Source organism: Gymnoscopelus microlampas (assembly GCF_963454915.1).
Source record: "Gymnoscopelus microlampas genome assembly, chromosome: 5".
Classification (NCBI taxonomy): domain Eukaryota; kingdom Metazoa; phylum Chordata; class Actinopteri; order Myctophiformes; family Myctophidae; genus Gymnoscopelus; species Gymnoscopelus microlampas.
This window is the reverse complement of record NC_139942.1, coordinates 43,380,958-43,398,662: the sequence shown is the minus strand read 5'-3', so window position 1 is coordinate 43,398,662 and position 17,705 is coordinate 43,380,958. Positions and strand designations below refer to the sequence as shown.

The window sequence follows — 17,705 nt, the reverse complement described above, 5'->3', positions numbered from 1 at the left end:
TGGTCCTCAAACAGAGACAGATAGAGAGCGAGAGAGCGAGCGAGCGAATACAGCCAGTCATCTGCTTCTGTTCAGCATTAAACACACTGTTAGTGGTTTGGCCCGGCCACAGGAGCCGTGTGAGTGTGTGTGTGCATTTGTGCGTGTGTGCGACCGCAGGAACGTGGCCCGCGGAGAGCAGTTAAGGGAGCTGTAAATCTGGAGAAAGGGGCAGTCGGTAGGCCAGTGCACAAACACACACACACACACACACACACACACGCGCGCGTGCGCGCATTTGAGTTCTTTTCAAAGTGTTTGAAAAGAGATTAGGGAGACAGATAGCATACCGCACACATGCAGAGAGAAAGAGAGAGACCCAAGAGATGGAATAATATGCCCTGTACATTAGGCTGGCCCAAATACAATTTCTTGGGCTTCAAAGCTTTGACAGGAATTGTTGAATTACACACGGCTTTATTGTATACCCTTTTATGATCACAGACTGCTGTTTTGAATAACAGATCACTGTTAGAACAATCTGTTTCATGTCCAATCTTTGTCGCCAGCAGACAGAAGTATGGTCAATTTAGCGGTTTTAATAATCGAATTAACCCTGCGACGCATGGTGCAATTTTCAGCAGATCGTTAAATAATACTTGGACTTGCAGTGAGACTGGAGCCTCTAAGCACACGCCAGCAACACGGCCTCTTTCAGTGTGTTCCGTAGCTAGCGTTCGTTATTGGTAGCAGACAAGCTGTAGCGTATTAGGGTTAGATACGGTTTTGAATCAGCCGGGCAACAGCGCTCTGCCAATTAGGTTTACAGTTATGTAAAAAATAAAATAAAAAAACGTATATCTTCTCCACCAGAGCGTGTGTGCTGGGCTGCTGGCACCTGTGTGTGTGTGTGTGTGTGTGTGTGTGTGTGTGTGTGTGTGTGTGTGTGTGTGTGTGTGTGTGTGTGTGTGTGTGTGTGTGTGTGTGTGTGTGTGTGTGTGTGTGTAATTTCGTGTGAGCCTTTAGAGAGAACCTCATTTAATTGGATACAAAAAATGGCCTGATAAAACAAAAATCTACAACAAGCATTCAAATAACGATTTCAGCTTTTGCTTTTGCACATTCGTTTTGTCTAACTAGTGCGTGCAATCATTTTTCACTCACCACTCTCTTAGTGTTGGCTGTGCGTGCTACGATGCGATCATACTCCTCTATCTTGGTCTGGTCGATGTCGGCCTTCAGCTCCCAGGTGGCATCTTCGTATGGTAGACTGCACCACTTGACAAGGTACAATGTCACAGTCTGGACACACACACACACACACACACACACACACACACACGTACATGTAAGGGGGCAGACAGTCCATTTGCTGTGCATTCAGGAAATAGTCTTTATTAAAGATCTGGGAAAGACAGACGGCGAAAGGGAAAGAAAAAAGACAGTACCTCTCCGTTCTCGTCTGGGCTCTCCGAAATGTCCAGGACTCTGTCCACCTCAACGTAATCGGGGTTGAATGGCTCGTCGTCCATCTGGTGGAGATAACAGTGACACAGAGGATCAGAGGAAATACTCATCCGCCTGCCTTCATTACACAAGTCAACGATGTGCTACCCAAGTATGGTCTTTTATGTACCGCAACTCCTGTGCAGACTTCCGAGTAATACATTTTAAAAGGGGAACAGAGAGACTGAGAAAAGGGACTGTGAATCACATACAATGCAAAGGACTTTATTGATCATTGTTGTTTAAAATCTCATCAAGGGCTGCAACTATTGATTATTTATCTAGCAAGTATTCCATCATTCACTTTTTCAGAGTCGGAAGTGGGAGTGGTCTAACGACAAGCCGATCAGCGAATATCTGCTAAAACTTGTATATCTGAGCTTGTATATCTGCTATTTTTGAAATGCCGAAGAAATCTTAAAATGACACAGATGCGTTCCCGGATTGAATGGCTCAATTGAATAATCGAAAGTCGTCCGCCATTTTGTTGAGTCTACAGTTTCGTGTTCCATTACACACTATGGATTGTCCATCGAGCTATGGGATTGACATTGTCTTTTTTTAATGGTTGAAATTGACACTTCGCTAAGCTCCGCCCACACCCCTTTGCAGCTCTAGGTCTGGCGAGCAGCGCTGCTCATCCATTGACTTGTAATGGAATATCACAGATTTTCCCACATATAAGAAACGATCATTTTAGGAGCTGGAGCTTCAAACTCTCCACTAAATCTCATCAACAAGGCCGGCAGTAGCCTATGCACTGGGAAAATGATCGGCTACTTTAGCAGTCTTCTAGTTAGTATCTAAAAAACATTACAATATGGTAAAAATGTTGTCTGTTTGGTCTGTGTCTCAGAGGGGGGCTGTGTGTGGACAGTTCAGAAATCCGCCCACCAGTGATAACATAATCGTTAGGCAGGTTTGGTCATTTCAGACAAGATTTCATTATTCATTTATTTTTTAATCAATGCAAGAACAAAGGCTTCTATCATAGCATGCAAACTTTCCAGGAATAGAAAGCCTGCAGTTTCTATTAGCTTGGATTCCCCATAGATGATGTCACTGGTAGAGATACGGAGCGAGTAGACAAAAATGGTACTGTGTTATAATGAAAATGTGTGAGGCCCATTTATATGTTATATAGTTTGGAAATGGGTGAAGTCATCCTTTAAATAAATACATTTATTTTTTCAAAAGATATTGTTTTTAAATTAAATTCTTTAACTAAATATTTTAAATTCGATTAACTATTGCACCCCTAATCTAATAATCTCTTATCTATAGTGGAGAAAGTCTTACCTCAGTGATGAAGCTGTTGAGCAGCTGCTTGGCCCTGAACCTCTTGACTTTCTGATGGATCCTCTTGTCTTTCTCAAGTTCTTCCAGAACTTCCCAGCGACAGTGGAGGTAGGAACTGTGAACGAGAGGTGCAAGGTGAGCACACAAACACTCTTGATGACTCTGTACTTTATTTCTCCTGAATATTAAGCAATGTCAGAGCGCAGGGACGTACTGGACAGGATGTTTTCTTTTAAAAGACTGGAGTTCTACGGATGACTTACTAAAGTCAAAGCCTTTCCCACCACCCTGCAATCTGAACTGACGTAATCTGATTCAACGTAACCTGAATTTAACCCTGAGAAGTAAAAGAAGATGGGCTGAAGAATAGAACAGTTATTCCCAAACGTTTAGCTCCAGACCCAAAAGAGAAGTTTGATGTATCCCCGGCCGGGACCCAACCTAGTGAAACTAGACGATCTACAAGCTTGCAGATCTGCTATTTTCACTACTTCTTAAAAGTTATTTTTTCCCTCTAATTAATGGATTTTTTTTAATGGAATTATTAAAAAAAAAAAAAAAAAAAATGTTTTTAAATTATTTTTCTTTGAAAATATTTTGAAATAATGATGAAAAACTAAATGTAGGAAACAAGAAATAAAGGGGTATTAATATAAAAATATTATTTCACAACCCATAAAAATTGGTCTGTGACCCACATATGGGTCCCAAGTTAACCCACTGTTTGGGAAACAGTAGAATAGAACAAACCAAATTTTATATAAAGTAGAAATAGTAAAGTAATAAATATATATAAAACGGCTATTTAGCAAGATTCCTTTAAAAACATTTTTTTTTAAGTTTCTAAAGATTCCAAACAGTGTTTTGGCCAGATGTGAAAGACTGTGTACAGACAGTGTAAGTGTGACAGGGACGGACAGTATCTCATCCCATCATACAGCACTGCTTCTGTCCACAGGTCCTAGATTAGATTACACAGTCTGTTAGCCGGACTGAACACACTGCTCTATAGCCTGGAGACACAGAAAACCACATGTCACGCTACTTGTCCGTGTGCGTTTGGACAGACAGACTATCTGTATGAGAGACAGAGATAAAAAAAGAGAATGTGTGCATGCACAAGTAAAGTTGACAGTAGAATGTCATGGGAAGAAGTGACTTTTTATGAAAGAGGCGGAAAAGGAAAGGTGCATCTTACAAGCTTTTGAACTTGACGTAGAATTCCTCCACTTCTACTTCCTCTCCTGACTCCAGCTGAAAATAAACATTTGTAATTTAGAAAACAACAGCTACAACGCTTAAATAACACATTCATTTACATGTTTGCTGTCTTGATCACAAACATTGATTAAAATAATTTATTAATGAAGATTTCATAAATAGCTGTTCAGCTGTTGAATAGAGGGGTATGGAAATAGGTAAATAATGAGGATCAATGATTTCAATACTTGCTTTAGGAAGGGGACATTAAATAGTTAACACTGATAGAGAAAGTATGAATCTTCCACTTCTATTGCTTAAGTAATAGAATAGTGTGTGCGTGTGTGTGTGTGTGTGTGTGTACAGAGAGTCCCCCAGTGCTCAAGGTATAACTCTCCTCATTCACTACTACTATCATGCACACGCGCGCGCAAACTATTCACAACTATTAATGGTAACATACACACTTCCGCTGCCACACTACTACTAACACCACTAACACCACTGTAATGCCATGAGTCATCAATCACACACACGCGCGCTCGCACACACACCCCGAGGAAACGCTAGCTTGGCGTCTGGCGTAGCTAGCGCTGTGGTTTTGGCAGCATGCCAAGCCTAGGGTCAACTCTCTGTGAATGGAACTGTGTGCGTGAGTTTGGGTGGGTGAGAGTGTGTGTGTGTGCGCGTGTTTCTGTGTGTGTGTGTACGTGCGTGTGTGCATGGCTTTGTGTGTCAGAGGGTGTGTGGGTGGGGGGGGTAACCCATCAGCAGCTGGCTAACAGAGAAAAGTTGGCTAGTGGCTCTCTTGTGTGTGCGCGTGAATGCGCACATTTGTGTTTGTGTGTGTATATACTGGCACAGAGACAGTCTTTCTTTAGAACAAGACTTCTAAACAAAGCATAGAAGACATGTCACACAGTATGTGGAAGAAAATGGCTGTGTGTGCGTGTGTGCGTGTGTGTGTGTGTGTGTGTGTGTGTGTGTGTGTGTGTGTGTGTGTGTGTGTGTGTGTGTGTGTGTGTGTGTGTGTGTGTGTTACACTCTGTCTGGAACAGACACACAAACACATACATCGAAATACAAGAACTCTTGTCTCTTCTTACCAACTGGATCCACACCGTCCAAACTGGTGTTTGCCTGTACAGTATTTCCAAGTGTGTGTGTGTGTGTGTGTGTGTGTGTGTGTGTGTGTGTGTGTGTGTGTGTGTGTGTGTGTGTGTGTGTGTGTGTGTGTGTGTACATATAATCTGCTTAGAGCCGGCTGCGCAGCAGCTAATCAGGTGATGTAAACTCTGCCTTGGGGCATGAGCATGCACTCTGGTGTGTGTGTGTGTGTGTGTGTGTGTGTGTGTGTGTGTGTGTGTGCGTGTTCACCTGTTTCTTGGTGGTACGTGTGTTCATGATTTTCTCCACCACTGGTCCCTCACAGTCGGCCACATCCTGGAAACAAACACACGTCAGACTAAGGCTGCACAAAGATCTGGATTTTAGGTTTCACAAATATTTAATTGTAAAACTTGGCAATTCGTACAAACATTTCATTTGGTCAGCTGCTGTATCTCACCCTCGTCTACATTACACCAGGGTTAATAGCCAGAACATTGTACAACTCATCGCCTCATGGATCAGACTCACAGAAGGCCATTACAATATATAACATTTATCAATAGATAAGCACAATGGATAATAAAAGGCATTAAGCAACACAATCTGGATGATCATTTTAACTATAATCGTGCAGCCCTGGATCCAGACATCTGGATCATTTCATAGAGCTGCTCTCTGATTTGATGCGACCCCCAAGCCGCACACCACACCAGCTCATTGTCAAAGTTGTGTAATTAAGCAATAACTCACTCCAGGCCCGGCCGTGGTATATTGTGATTATATCACAGCTAAGGGGCGTTGTTCAGCCCGACGCAAACTGTTGTGAGGCCTGTCATGAGTTATTGCTTATATAAAACGGTTACCAAATATGGTTATATGAAAATTATACACAATCACAATTGAACTTCTTTTTTTTTTTTTTACAAGAAAGTAGGTTCTTTTGACTGCCTGTACAAACAAGGTGACTGTTATGCAATGCTTATATTTAGATTTTTTTTCTTCTGCATGGCGCCATAGTTAGACTTACAGTGGCTGAAGTTAGACCTAATTGTTTATTAACTTTTTGATAGTTTGTAGATTTCTTTTTTCACTGCAGTGATATAGAACTGTACCAAGGCAAAAGACCTCATATCTGTGGTATAATGGTATTATATCACACCCATATCAACCTAACAGTTCGCATGTTTTGAGCTACTAGTTTAACTTTCAATCCATTAACGAGTGAGGTCAAGTGCCTGCTTTTACCTGCACTTGTGAGGAAGAGGAGGGGGACTTGGGTGTCGTCGAGTCGTCCCCGCTGTCCTCCTCAGAGATCCTGAACTCCAGGTCCTCAGTGTACCTCTTCCTCTTCACCTGACGGCTGGAACGTCGCTTCTGAAGGAGCGAAGGAAGGAAAGGTAGAAGAGGAGGATGGACGGAATAAAGGAGAGATGGGAGGGGGGGAAGCATGAGAATGAAGGATTTGATTTTCTTTGTCAAATATATACGGTACATTATAAAAAAGAAAACATTGTTTTGTTCCATTCCACAACCGGTGACCGCTGCTCGATTCCACTCGTCTTTTTCAGATTAGTGATTTTGGAAAATAACTAAAGGGGCACTTCATGGCAGAAGAGCAAGGTTCGAAAAGGAAGTGGATGGCATACTGTATTTTGTAGACCACATTACGTTTATTCAGTATGTCGGGGAGCCGTTACCCTTTAAAGATGACTATCAGTTTGCTCCTAGTGCACACACCACTCCTGCATAGACCACACACACACAGAAAATCGGCCTATTTTTAACCTGCCCAGTAGCAGCCCAAACACCACAGGCTACAATCATCCTATTGCACCCTGAGTGGGAGAGGCGGTGGCCAACTATTACCATCTGAAGTGCTAAACCACTGCTGTGTCACAGAGACGAGAACAGAGAATAAATGCAGGAGGGGGCGAGAGAGGGTGAGAGCTAGGGCTACCACTTTATGGGTATCTGCCATTCGTTGTACTATACGCCCCCCCGTCCTCTGCCTGTGGGAGTAATGGTGGTATTAAGAGAGATATGTTCTTAGTTAAGCGCTGGTGTTGCACACCAAAAATAGCCGATCTACAAGCTCACAATGCACCGCAGCACTGGTGCACAACCAAGTATACATCAGGCATTAGACAAGATATAGATATATATAGAACACACAGAGGTGTGAATCAAAATGTTTCACAACTATAGCGCGTGTGGTGATGATGGAGGCCACAAGGGGAAGTGCTGTCAACTGTTTACCCAGACTGTGAACACCACACACTTCATATAGAGCCTATACATAGGACTGAAGGAGTTACCAAGAGGTCTTATATAGCACCTGTTACAATGCTTTAAAAAAAGGCTCCAGTGTCAACTTATTGTCTGGGGCTGGTAGAACAGGTTGTATTACAAAAACTTGGCAGGGCAGCAGTGTGCGCGTGTGTGTGTTTGGTCTGTCAACAGCTGTGGTTTACAACACCAACAGCCTTCCAGGCTTTAATGCCTTGTAGGCATCTATACAGGTGGTATACACGATGCAGCGAGGGTGTGGATCTTATAGACGGATAGAAGTGCACGTCAAACGTACGACCGCACTTCGGACCTTGGGTTTAACGGCCCTTAGCAGGTGGCCCTGAATTCCGATGCGGTGTGCGTCCGTGTATGTGTGTGTTTGAGTGAGTGAGAGAAGTGTGGAACTGTGCTTTTACCTGGACACCATCATCGTCATCATCTTCGGGGGCAGAAGGGGGCGGAGACTTGACTTCCACATCTTCGGCGACCGACGGCTCTCTCTTCCGCTTGGCGTCCTTTTTACTGACGCTGGCCCCGCCTTCTGACTCAGCCTTCTTGCTGCTAGAGAGAGAGAGAGAAACTGACTTTTAATCATTGAACAACATCGATTAAAACTGAAGACTAAGCCCTTAAAGCAAATACCTCTCTCACCTAGAGAGAGGAGAGCAGGACAGTAGAGGGGAGCAGGAAGAAGAAAGGAGTGGTGAACACAACCACGCATCCTTGATTCTAATGTTAAACCCTAAAATCCTAGCCAGATGGAAGGGCATCAGGCTGACTTCAGAAGAACATCAAACATTCACTCCTGAGAGCCACTGAGCAGGTGTACTGGAGTGGCTGAGGGTTAAAGTCTAGTGCCTTGCTTAAAAGGAAGACTGCCATGTCCTCGGTACCCACAACCTTTCTTAACCCATCAAGACCTGAGATACGATTCTACAAATGTCTTCTGAATCCTAACAGTTTTCCGAAACACTTATGTTGCTATAATATCAGTGTCGCTCAAACTTTTTCATGTCAAGGACCCCCCCCCCCCCCCCCCCCCATCTCAAAATATGTTGTTCCAGGGACCCCCAGAAGCAAAGATTTGAGTTCATGTTCGCTTTAACAAATATATACATTCAAAGATTTGCACAAAAAATTGCAGATCTACAAGCTCACAGCGCGGCACTCTGTGCTATGAGCTTGTAGATCTGCTATTTTTGAATAGCCAAAGTATAAAATATGGATAAAGTCGTCACACAGATGGGTAAAACACTCGCTCCCTCCTCCCCCACACATCTCTTCATCTATATGGACGGAAGATGAGGGGACGGACTTGAGGAATAAGTCTCATTAGTAGGCAGGTCACTTTTTGTGGAGTTCACAAAAACACTCTGAAAACTACCTGTCATTCTTGTGAGTGTGTGCGTGTCCGTGCGTGCGTGTGCGCGCACATGCAGGCGGGCATATGTCCTAGGGCGGTAGCCATGTTTGATTTACCCATTTTAGAAATCATTAGGCTGCCTCGGGCTTCGGTACACAGGGGGTTAATATCATGAAAGACTGAGAAAGGGGGAGTGGGAAGAGAGGAAAAGAGGGAGAGAGAGGGAGGGAGGTGGGGGGCAGTGAGAGAGAGAGAGGTGGAGGAGGGAGGGGTTGAGTGGGCCCCAAGGCTCTCTCTAATCTCTGGCATGGAGAGACGGAGAGGAGCTGTGTGTGTGTGTGTGTGTGTGTACCAGAGAGGAAAGTGAGAGGACACACAGCACCCCTTCGCTTGCTCTCTCTCCCTCACACACACACACACACACACACACACAGTCTCTCTCTCCTCCTCTCTCTCTCTCCTTCAATGTCTCTCGCCCTCTGCCTGCCTCTCTCTCTCTCTCTCTTTGGGGCCCCTCTCCTTTCATCCTAACGCCAAGAGCAATCACCATCTCCGTGGTAACGGCTGGTCATGTGACCTGCACCTGTTCCTCTGGCTGGTCGCCACACGCTGGAGCCATCTGGCTGCGAGAGCGCGCGCAAACACACACACACACACACACACACACACACACGGACGCATGCACACACACACGTGGACGCATGGACACACACTGTGGAATCACACACTTCTTTCCACTTTGCAGCCTTCCCTCTTCTTTCATCTTTTCGCCTCCCTCTCACTCTCTCCATCACGGTTGCTGTACTGTTTTTCATTGATACATTACTCCATCTCTCCAACATCCATCCATCCATCACTCCATCTCTCTCTCCACCCATCATTCCATCCTTACGTCCTTCGCTCCATCAACCGCCCCCCCCCCCCCCCGCCCCCACACACACACACTTAAGTCATCAGATCTCCCAGTGAGCATCATTGAGTCATGAGGAACAGCACACTGGGATCTCTGGAAGTTCTAGGAACGGAGGAGGGAGGACAACTGGTGGATCTCCCCCTCTGACAGTCCTGTTCTGTCATTGTATTTTATGATGCATCATCAACAATAGAAATGTGTTCCCAGGGTCCCGTTGGGGAGTAGGCGACGTCCTTATTTGATTTTACTACAAAAATATTTGTATGGGCCAAGAAAACGGACACATATACAGACATCTGAAGGCATGAGGCAGCTCTTAGTGGCTTAGCAGATCACTGGACCCAACTAGATCATTGCTGTAGGGTGGTCCAAAACGAACCCTTTAGGATTCAAATTCAAAAATAGCAATCTGCAAGCTCAAAACGTGTCGCATTGTGACACATTTTGAGCTTGTAGATTGGTTGCTGTAGTGTAGTTAGTTAGTAATGACGAAGTAGGGCATTAACTTACGAGAAAAAGTTTAAATATGGAGATGAGTTTTTTGGCCGACAGCAAACGATCTTATGGGGAAGGCGGCTGTCGCAATGTAAACCCGCTGTTCCACTGCACATAACTGGTGGTCCACGATACAAAACCCACGTTCACAGAACCCGGTGTTCCACTTTACAGAAACTGTGTTCAACAACACGGAACCAGTGTTCCACTGTACAGAACCGGCATTATGTATCCGTTAACCCATTAAGACCGGGAACGTATTTTTAGATTTCGTTGGCTATTTTTGGAAAATGTCTTCAAGATCTTGAAAAAAATCTATGACTATATATATTTTTAAAGGGAACATTTTTGACTCAAATCTTTGCTTCTGGGGGTCCCTGGAACAAAATGTTTTTTTCAGATGGGGGTCCGCGGCCAAATACGTATAATTTTGGGGGTCCTTCACATGAAAAAGTTTGAGAACCACTGATATAGCAACACACGTTTTTTTCAGAAAACTTGGGATTTACAAGACATTTGTAGATGTGTTCCCGGAATTGAATGGGTTAATGAGCCAGCGTTCAATTTTGTAGAATGGTGTTCCACTGTACGGAACCAGCGTTCCACCGTATAGCAACGACGTTCCACTGTACGGAACCAGCGTTCCACTTAGGGTTGGGATCCGGAAACCGGAGGACCCGGGAACCAACATTGAGGAATCACATTTGGAATTCTTTCCAGAACCGGTTTATCACACCGCTATAGTGTCTGCTACTGTGTGGTTCTCAAACTTTTTAAACCATTAAAACCGGAACGCATTCTGTGTAACCACTTTCAGCATTATTTTCTACTTTGGCTATTGAAAAATAGCAGATCTACGGTGCCGCGCTCAGGGTTGCCAGATCTGCTTATTATAATTTCCCCGCAAGATTTTATTTGAAAATAGCAGATCTACAAGCTCACAGCGCGTCGCATCGCGACGCGTTGTGAGCTTGTAGATCTGCTATTTTCAAATAGCTGATGTATATGTTAAAGTGCTCATGTGACCCATAGTCGCTTCTTTTGGGCTGGTTTTCCTAGGCCTAGTTGCTTTGCTTGTTTCTCTCACAGAATCTGGCAACACTGGCCGCGCTACGAGCTTGTATAGCATTGTATGCTATCATTTGTTTTTAAATCGTGAAAATTTGCGCATATCTTTCAATATATAGATATATTTTTAAAGCGAAAATGTTTTACTCAAATCTTTGCTTCTGGGGGTCCCTGGAACCAGTGTTGATTTCGGTAAAGATGGGCGTCTGCTGTGGCAGCGGGGTGGACAAACTGTCTCTCACTCTCAGCTGTATTCTCCTGGGCTTATCGGCTGGCATTTACACATGCTAGCCAGCTGTGGAGTGCAGCGTGCGCCGCGCATGCGCCATGTGTCGGTGCTCCTCGCAGGAACGAGGAGGAGGAGGACGGGGGAGGGGGCATAAATCAGAAGGTCGTAAGGAGGAGGGAGCAGAAGGGAGAGGAGAGAGGAAGGGAGGATGAGGAGAATAAAAGAAGAGTAGGAAGAGGAGAGGACGGAGGACGGGGGGGGTTGGGGTTCTATAGGACACCTGCTGCCACGATGAGTCATACTCAGCTGGACCACTAACACACACACACACACACACCCCGTGGCAACAACAGAGCAACACCAATGGCCAGAAGGTAACAGTCTCACACACAGATTGACAGTCTGTGTGTTTAAAAAGCAGTGCTCTTTGAGGGTTAACACGTGGTATAGGCTGTATTTGCACACACACACACACACACACACACACACACACACACACACACACACACACACACACACGAGGCAAGGTGGCTGCACGCATGTGTGGCTGCTATGTGTGTACTGCAAACAAATCAACCCCACACACACACACTCTCATGGAAGGGTGTGGCTGCTACGCGGGAGATAGGCTATTTATAGACGTGCTTCCACTGAGAGAGATAGACAGAAAGATGGAGGGGGGGGGAGAGAGAGAGGAGAGGAATCAGGAAAGATGCAGAGAACAAGGTCAAAGTGGGAAGGGAGAGGTAAGCAGCAGGCTAGACGTGAAGATCACCTGATCTATCTCTCTCTCTCTCTCTCTCTCACACGCACACCTTCCTGGAAAGCAGAAACCACCAGTAGTGAATCTGGCTTATTTTTTTTGCTCTTTGTTTTCATCCATTAAAACTTTTAGAGAGCTTCAGCAGATGTGTGAAACATATTCTCCACTGTGGTTTTTCAATTCCATTTCAGGTAGTTTTCTGGCAGGGCTGGGACTCTACAGATAAACACCCAGGAACCATCCCTCTCTCCTGGTCTCCTGTTCTCTGTGAAGACTTGGCCAAGATAGTTTCCCCCAACTCCCCATTTAAAAAATGTCATGATAAATATTTCAGTATGATGTCATATTTGTCAATCAAGTCTGAGGAGTACATTTTTCCAGTGCACTGACTTGTTGCGAAAACTGTTGACACGTGTTGACAAATCTTATGGGGGTCCCTAGCAGACTCTTTTCAAATGGGGGCATCCGTGGCCAATTGCATATCAATTTGGTGGTCTTTGACATGAAAATGTCTGAGTACCACTGACTAACCCAATGACCGTATCAATATGCGCTGGAAATTACTGCAGTGCCAACTATTTTCCAAAGCATACCATAGTTTGTTTGATTTTTTGAGGCAACCATTGGATTCCATTCATTTCAGTACAGTATGAAAATGAACTTGTAGGGACTTGAAACATGCTCAAGATAGGTAATGCAACACCCTGAACTTTCTGCTGCCTTTACTTTTGTGCGGTTTTATCTAGTTGAAAGTGCAGAAAGAGTCAAATAGATAGTCCCTGTAGAAAAGATTTCACTAAATTTAATTGAAACGTGCACGACTTCCAGGCGACATGAATATCAGCCGGAAAAGCAGAGAATTGAGTTCATCATTTTTGCCCCAAATCTAGCAAATGTGATATAGGTTGATGATGTCATTAGTAATGCTTAGTATACCATGATAGTCCATGGGCCAACCATGAAACACCACTGCTATGGTTTTATCCTTTAACTGCTGGCCAAATAACAAACTGTCCACCAGATTTGTACTTTTGTTGAGTGAAGGGGACTACAATCGGAACCTGGACCACTAGTTTGGGGAATTACGAGGAGCAAAATTGTGTCATTGTCAAAATCTCTGTGCGCACGATAGGATACACACTCCTATCACTCTTCGAGCTCTGTTATAGACTCTTGTGCGAATGTTATTACATTATTATATGTCACAGATGCCAGCGGGTGGGTATTCCTCGTTTTGCTTTGCTAATTAGCACACAACCAGAAAGAGCAGACCTGTGCTCATTAGCGAAATCAGCTGTGTGGTGTTGGCTTGGAATGAAAACATCAACGCTCTGAATCTCCGCGGCACAAAAACTACTACCACAGATAATGCAACAGTCCGTACCCAGCACTGTACAAATTCACCGTTTTCCTTCAGGAATGGAAAGGTCCTATATAGTTCTGAGACCGGCACGGACATCAGATATGGGATATATGTGCAAATGAACTATTTTTTTTCTTTTTCTGATAACTATCTAACTATATAAATGGCGAGCAACTTCCGCACCCTCGGTGGTGACACCCCACAGCTCTGTTATCGAATAAACAACGCACCGCCAGACCACATGTCGCCTACTGACTCGCCACGGCGGCCGCACTGAATTTACGCCTCGCGTAGGGGACATCTCACTGTTCACTACACCTTTTCCACCGCGCAACATAATTAATTCTACTCACCAAATGTCGGACAAAACGGAAGGGGAGGCAGCTTCGTACCGTTTACCGTGCGCACGACCTCATCACCACAACAGCAGGCAGCCGCTGCGGGGTTTTTTTCCTTTTTTTCCAAACTTTTTTTTTGGTCACCATTTTCTCCAGGCACCATTTCTGGTGTAACGTCGGGTGTTTCTTTTCACCAGCCAATCACCTTTCACGTTGCCACGTCCGTTGCCACGTCGCGCTGACGTACGCTAAACAAGCGCTGCCGTGCGCACAATGCAAACGAGCCCAAAGGCGCGCAAAAATAAGCCGACCATTGCTTAGACACAAAGTCAGACCTGGCAACGCAGCCTACGCCAATCATGTGTGAGAGATCTACAAGCTATGGGGCAGAGACGCCACCGTATCTTAGCAACAACTACAGCGCTCACTCTCATTCGTCGTGTCACGCTAAGAGCAGTCTCCAGACAATGGCATCGCAGACAGCTTGCTGTTACTGCTGTAGCCATCACAGGCAGTTGCAGCACGACGGACAGGGCGCTGTGATAGCTGCCATGTCGCTAACGCTAACCTGGTTGTCATGCCTGCAGCGCCTGTGCAATCACTTTGTCAACAATGCACGTTCGTGTGGTGAATGTCTATATTGCTGCTCAGTTCGTCCATTGTAGATGGTGTATGTTTGTGTGTGTCTTCTGGAGAACTATGTAGCTCCACAGCAACTACAGTAACTACCCCCCCCCAATACACGTACTCACAACAACACCAGGCGGCCGCCATCTTGCAGAAAGGGCTGCCATTCGCCAGCTTTCAGAAAAACAAGCAACCACCTTCATATTTTTTTTTTTTTTTTTTTTTTTTTTACTTTTGGAAATTTTCATCCCACGATTTCCGCCCGGACCACCAGGGGGTCCGCGGACCCCCTGGTGGTCCGCGAAACATACAAAATATAATTTCTTCTACTTATTTTTCATCATTTTGCAACTTTTACATTACACTTTCTTACAATTTTTTTTTTTTTTTCCCCTTTTTGCAAATGTTACTTAGACCATTTGTCTACCCCCATATACACACGCCCACGCGGGCCCCGTGCGCGTACATGCCTCTAACAGCCATAATCCCCATCTTACTGCCCACTCTGTGCTGCAGCTACACGGATACAGACACAGGGACACGGAGGGACCAACAAACGCAAAGCCCCGCGCGCGGCTGGAGTTGAGGGGGGCGTAGCCCCCCGAAACTCTAGTCATTTATAAGTGTTGATCACTTCAATGGAACTTTTTTTCCCCCTAAATAGACGTTATGCCAATCCTCCCCATGAATATAATCTTTGTCACTGCCAACCTCTAATGTTGGTCTGAGGAGGGTGTACTGTAGACAACCTCATGTCTCCTCCGATGTCACCAGCCAATTATTTTCCCCGACAGTGAGGAGTTTCACCAGGAGAGGTTGGCCAGGGAAGGTGTAGACAACTTCATGTCTCCTCCAATACACATGGAATTGCCAGCCACTTGTTTTCACCCGACTTCAGAGGACTTTCACATGGAGCGCGTAACGCATACAGAGGAACACACCAACAAGTTCTGCTCCAGGCTGAACAGGCAGGAGACCTGACACCAACTTGTAGGAGATAGATACTGGTGCAGTGACAGAACGGCCTCCCCATGCCAGCTTCCAACCCGCGAACACGACTGTTGTGTTCGTAGCCCGGCCCGGATGCACCGTGGAGGGTTCGAACCCCCCAGTCTCAACGGTGGTGGGCAGGAACTTTAGCCTTGCGCCACCCGGATGCCCCGCCGAGGAACATATTCTGACCTGACCTGGGACCAGTGGGTCATTAACTCAGGACTGCAGTTTCTCCTCTCCACCCTCAGAGACAGACAACTTTGTCATATAATAAGTCTATCCCTCTGGTCCAGTGCTCTCTATTCAAGAAGCCACTTCTATAAATAAATAAAAAATTATACAACTTTTCATGCTGAAAGATGGCAAAGGGAAGGAAAAGAGGGCTGGGAAGAAGAGGAAAGTATAAACTCCACCTCAGAAAGAAAAAAAGACAGTAGAGGGTAAAGGGGGGGAGAGAGAGAGAGAAGAACGGAGAAGAATAAACAAGAGGTAGTTCAAAGTGATTGGAGCAGTCCACCATTTTAGAGTAGAGCAGTGAATGACCGGCAGCCATTATTATGCTAAATTAACCTGGGAGCTCAGAGCCTCCTCGCAAGATGGAGGGACGCCTGACAACAGATAAGAGCTAGTTTACCAACACACACACACACACACAGGAGGGGCTGGGAATTGACCCACCACCCCCACCCCGAACACACACTTCCTCTGCCTCACACACACACACACACTTGTCTTGTGGCTAAAGAGTGGTCAGCAGCATGGCCCTCATTATCATTAGACGCCATTTTCTGCCACAAAGATTACTATAGACCCCTCCCCCAACACACACACACAGCCCACCCCCTTGCTGCCACACACACTCCCCTCCCCCCGCCTCTTACTCCAGCGGCCGGCAGACACACGCACACGCACACACACCTCCCCCAGCCCTGACCCCTGCCTGCTGGCTAGGCTCCTCCCTCTTCCTGGGGATAAAAGGAGCTGAGGAGAGGGGGGGGGAGAGAGGGGAGAGGGAGAGGTGGGGGCTGGCCTCTGACACATTCCTCAGTCAGATCAAGTTTCCACCTCCACAATGAAGCCACCGCTCTGAATCCCTCGCTCCGTCTTTCTATCTCTCTCCCTCCCTCTTTTTGTCTCTCACTCTGTCTGTTAACCCTCACAAATACAAATCAACGGTTTCCTTTTACTTCTGCCACACACACACACACACACACACACACGACTCTGTCGCTCTGATCCCAGACAGACAGAGAGGCGGACAGACTGACAGGAAGGAAGTGCTAGGCCATGTGTGTGTGTGTGTGTGTGTGTGTGTGTGTGTGTGTGTGTGTGTGTGTGTGTGTGTGTGTGTGTGTGTGTGTGTGTGTGTGTGTGAGACAAAAGAGAGAGAGATTGAGGGAGTGATCAACCTTGGATGTGAGGCGATAGGAGGAGGCACAAGAAGAGGAGGCAAGTGGTGCCCAGAGAAGCGCAACAAGGACAGTTCAAATGAGAGAGGGAGAGATAAAGAGAGAGAAGCAAGCAATCTACAAGAACAGATAGTCAGACACCAGCAACCAAATAGGACAACCAGTGATCTCTTAAATCTATGAAACAGTAGTACTGAAAGGCAGGTATAGTATAGAACTAAGATCATCACTTTATTGTCACTTAACACAAGTGACTGTGTGGCTGTCCCATGCACAGCTTTCACCTGTGCAACACATCAGAGAGATCAGAGCACAGGATGAGCTGCAGTGCAGTACCGCTCCAATGCATTGCTCAAAGGCACCGTGGCAGAGTTGCTTGCAGTTAATCGTACTAATAGAAAAAAAATACATTTTAAAATAACACATGTTGCGATTCGACACGCACGTTTTTTTTTGCTATATTTGTGTGACACTGGACCGTACGACGATCTATAAAATAAGGCTTAAGGGGTTAATCAGATGAATCGATTTAGTCAAATTATTTGTGTTGATAGAATAAATCACCAGCCATCCTCCAATCACCAGTTAACAGTTGGAGTTACACCTTCCCGTCTGTGCTGGAGTAACCGGTGACCTTTGAGTCACTTGTCGGCCAACCTGCCAACCCAAGGGAGGGGTAGCATCTTAAAAAGAGGATTAAACCTGCTCTATCCACCTACACAATAACATGCGACAGCAAGACCTGTGCCCCAGGAAAAGCT

General features: G+C 45.5%; 1 protein-coding gene across 3 annotated transcripts in view; it reads right to left on the bottom strand.

Annotated features, from left to right (window-relative positions):
• The window catches only part of chd7 (chromodomain helicase DNA binding protein 7), a 94,057-nt gene that overhangs the window by 36,861 nt on the left and 39,491 nt on the right, over window positions 1–17,705 (bottom strand). For 2 of the 3 annotated variants that reach the window (XM_084058732.1, XM_084058730.1), the window contains exons 5-11: window positions 7,800–7,944; window positions 6,340–6,468; window positions 5,362–5,427; window positions 3,983–4,038; window positions 2,785–2,899; window positions 1,428–1,511; window positions 1,144–1,281 (exon numbers count right to left, since the gene is read on the bottom strand). In XM_084058732.1, the coding sequence (XP_083914858.1) occupies window positions 1,144–1,281; window positions 1,428–1,511; window positions 2,785–2,899; window positions 3,983–4,038; window positions 5,362–5,427; window positions 6,340–6,468; window positions 7,800–7,944 (733 nt within the window). The remainder of the gene's footprint in view (window positions 1–1,143; window positions 1,282–1,427; window positions 1,512–2,784; window positions 2,900–3,982; window positions 4,039–5,361; window positions 5,428–6,339; window positions 6,469–7,799; window positions 7,945–17,705) is intronic. The other variant, XM_084058731.1, reaches the window with a different exon arrangement.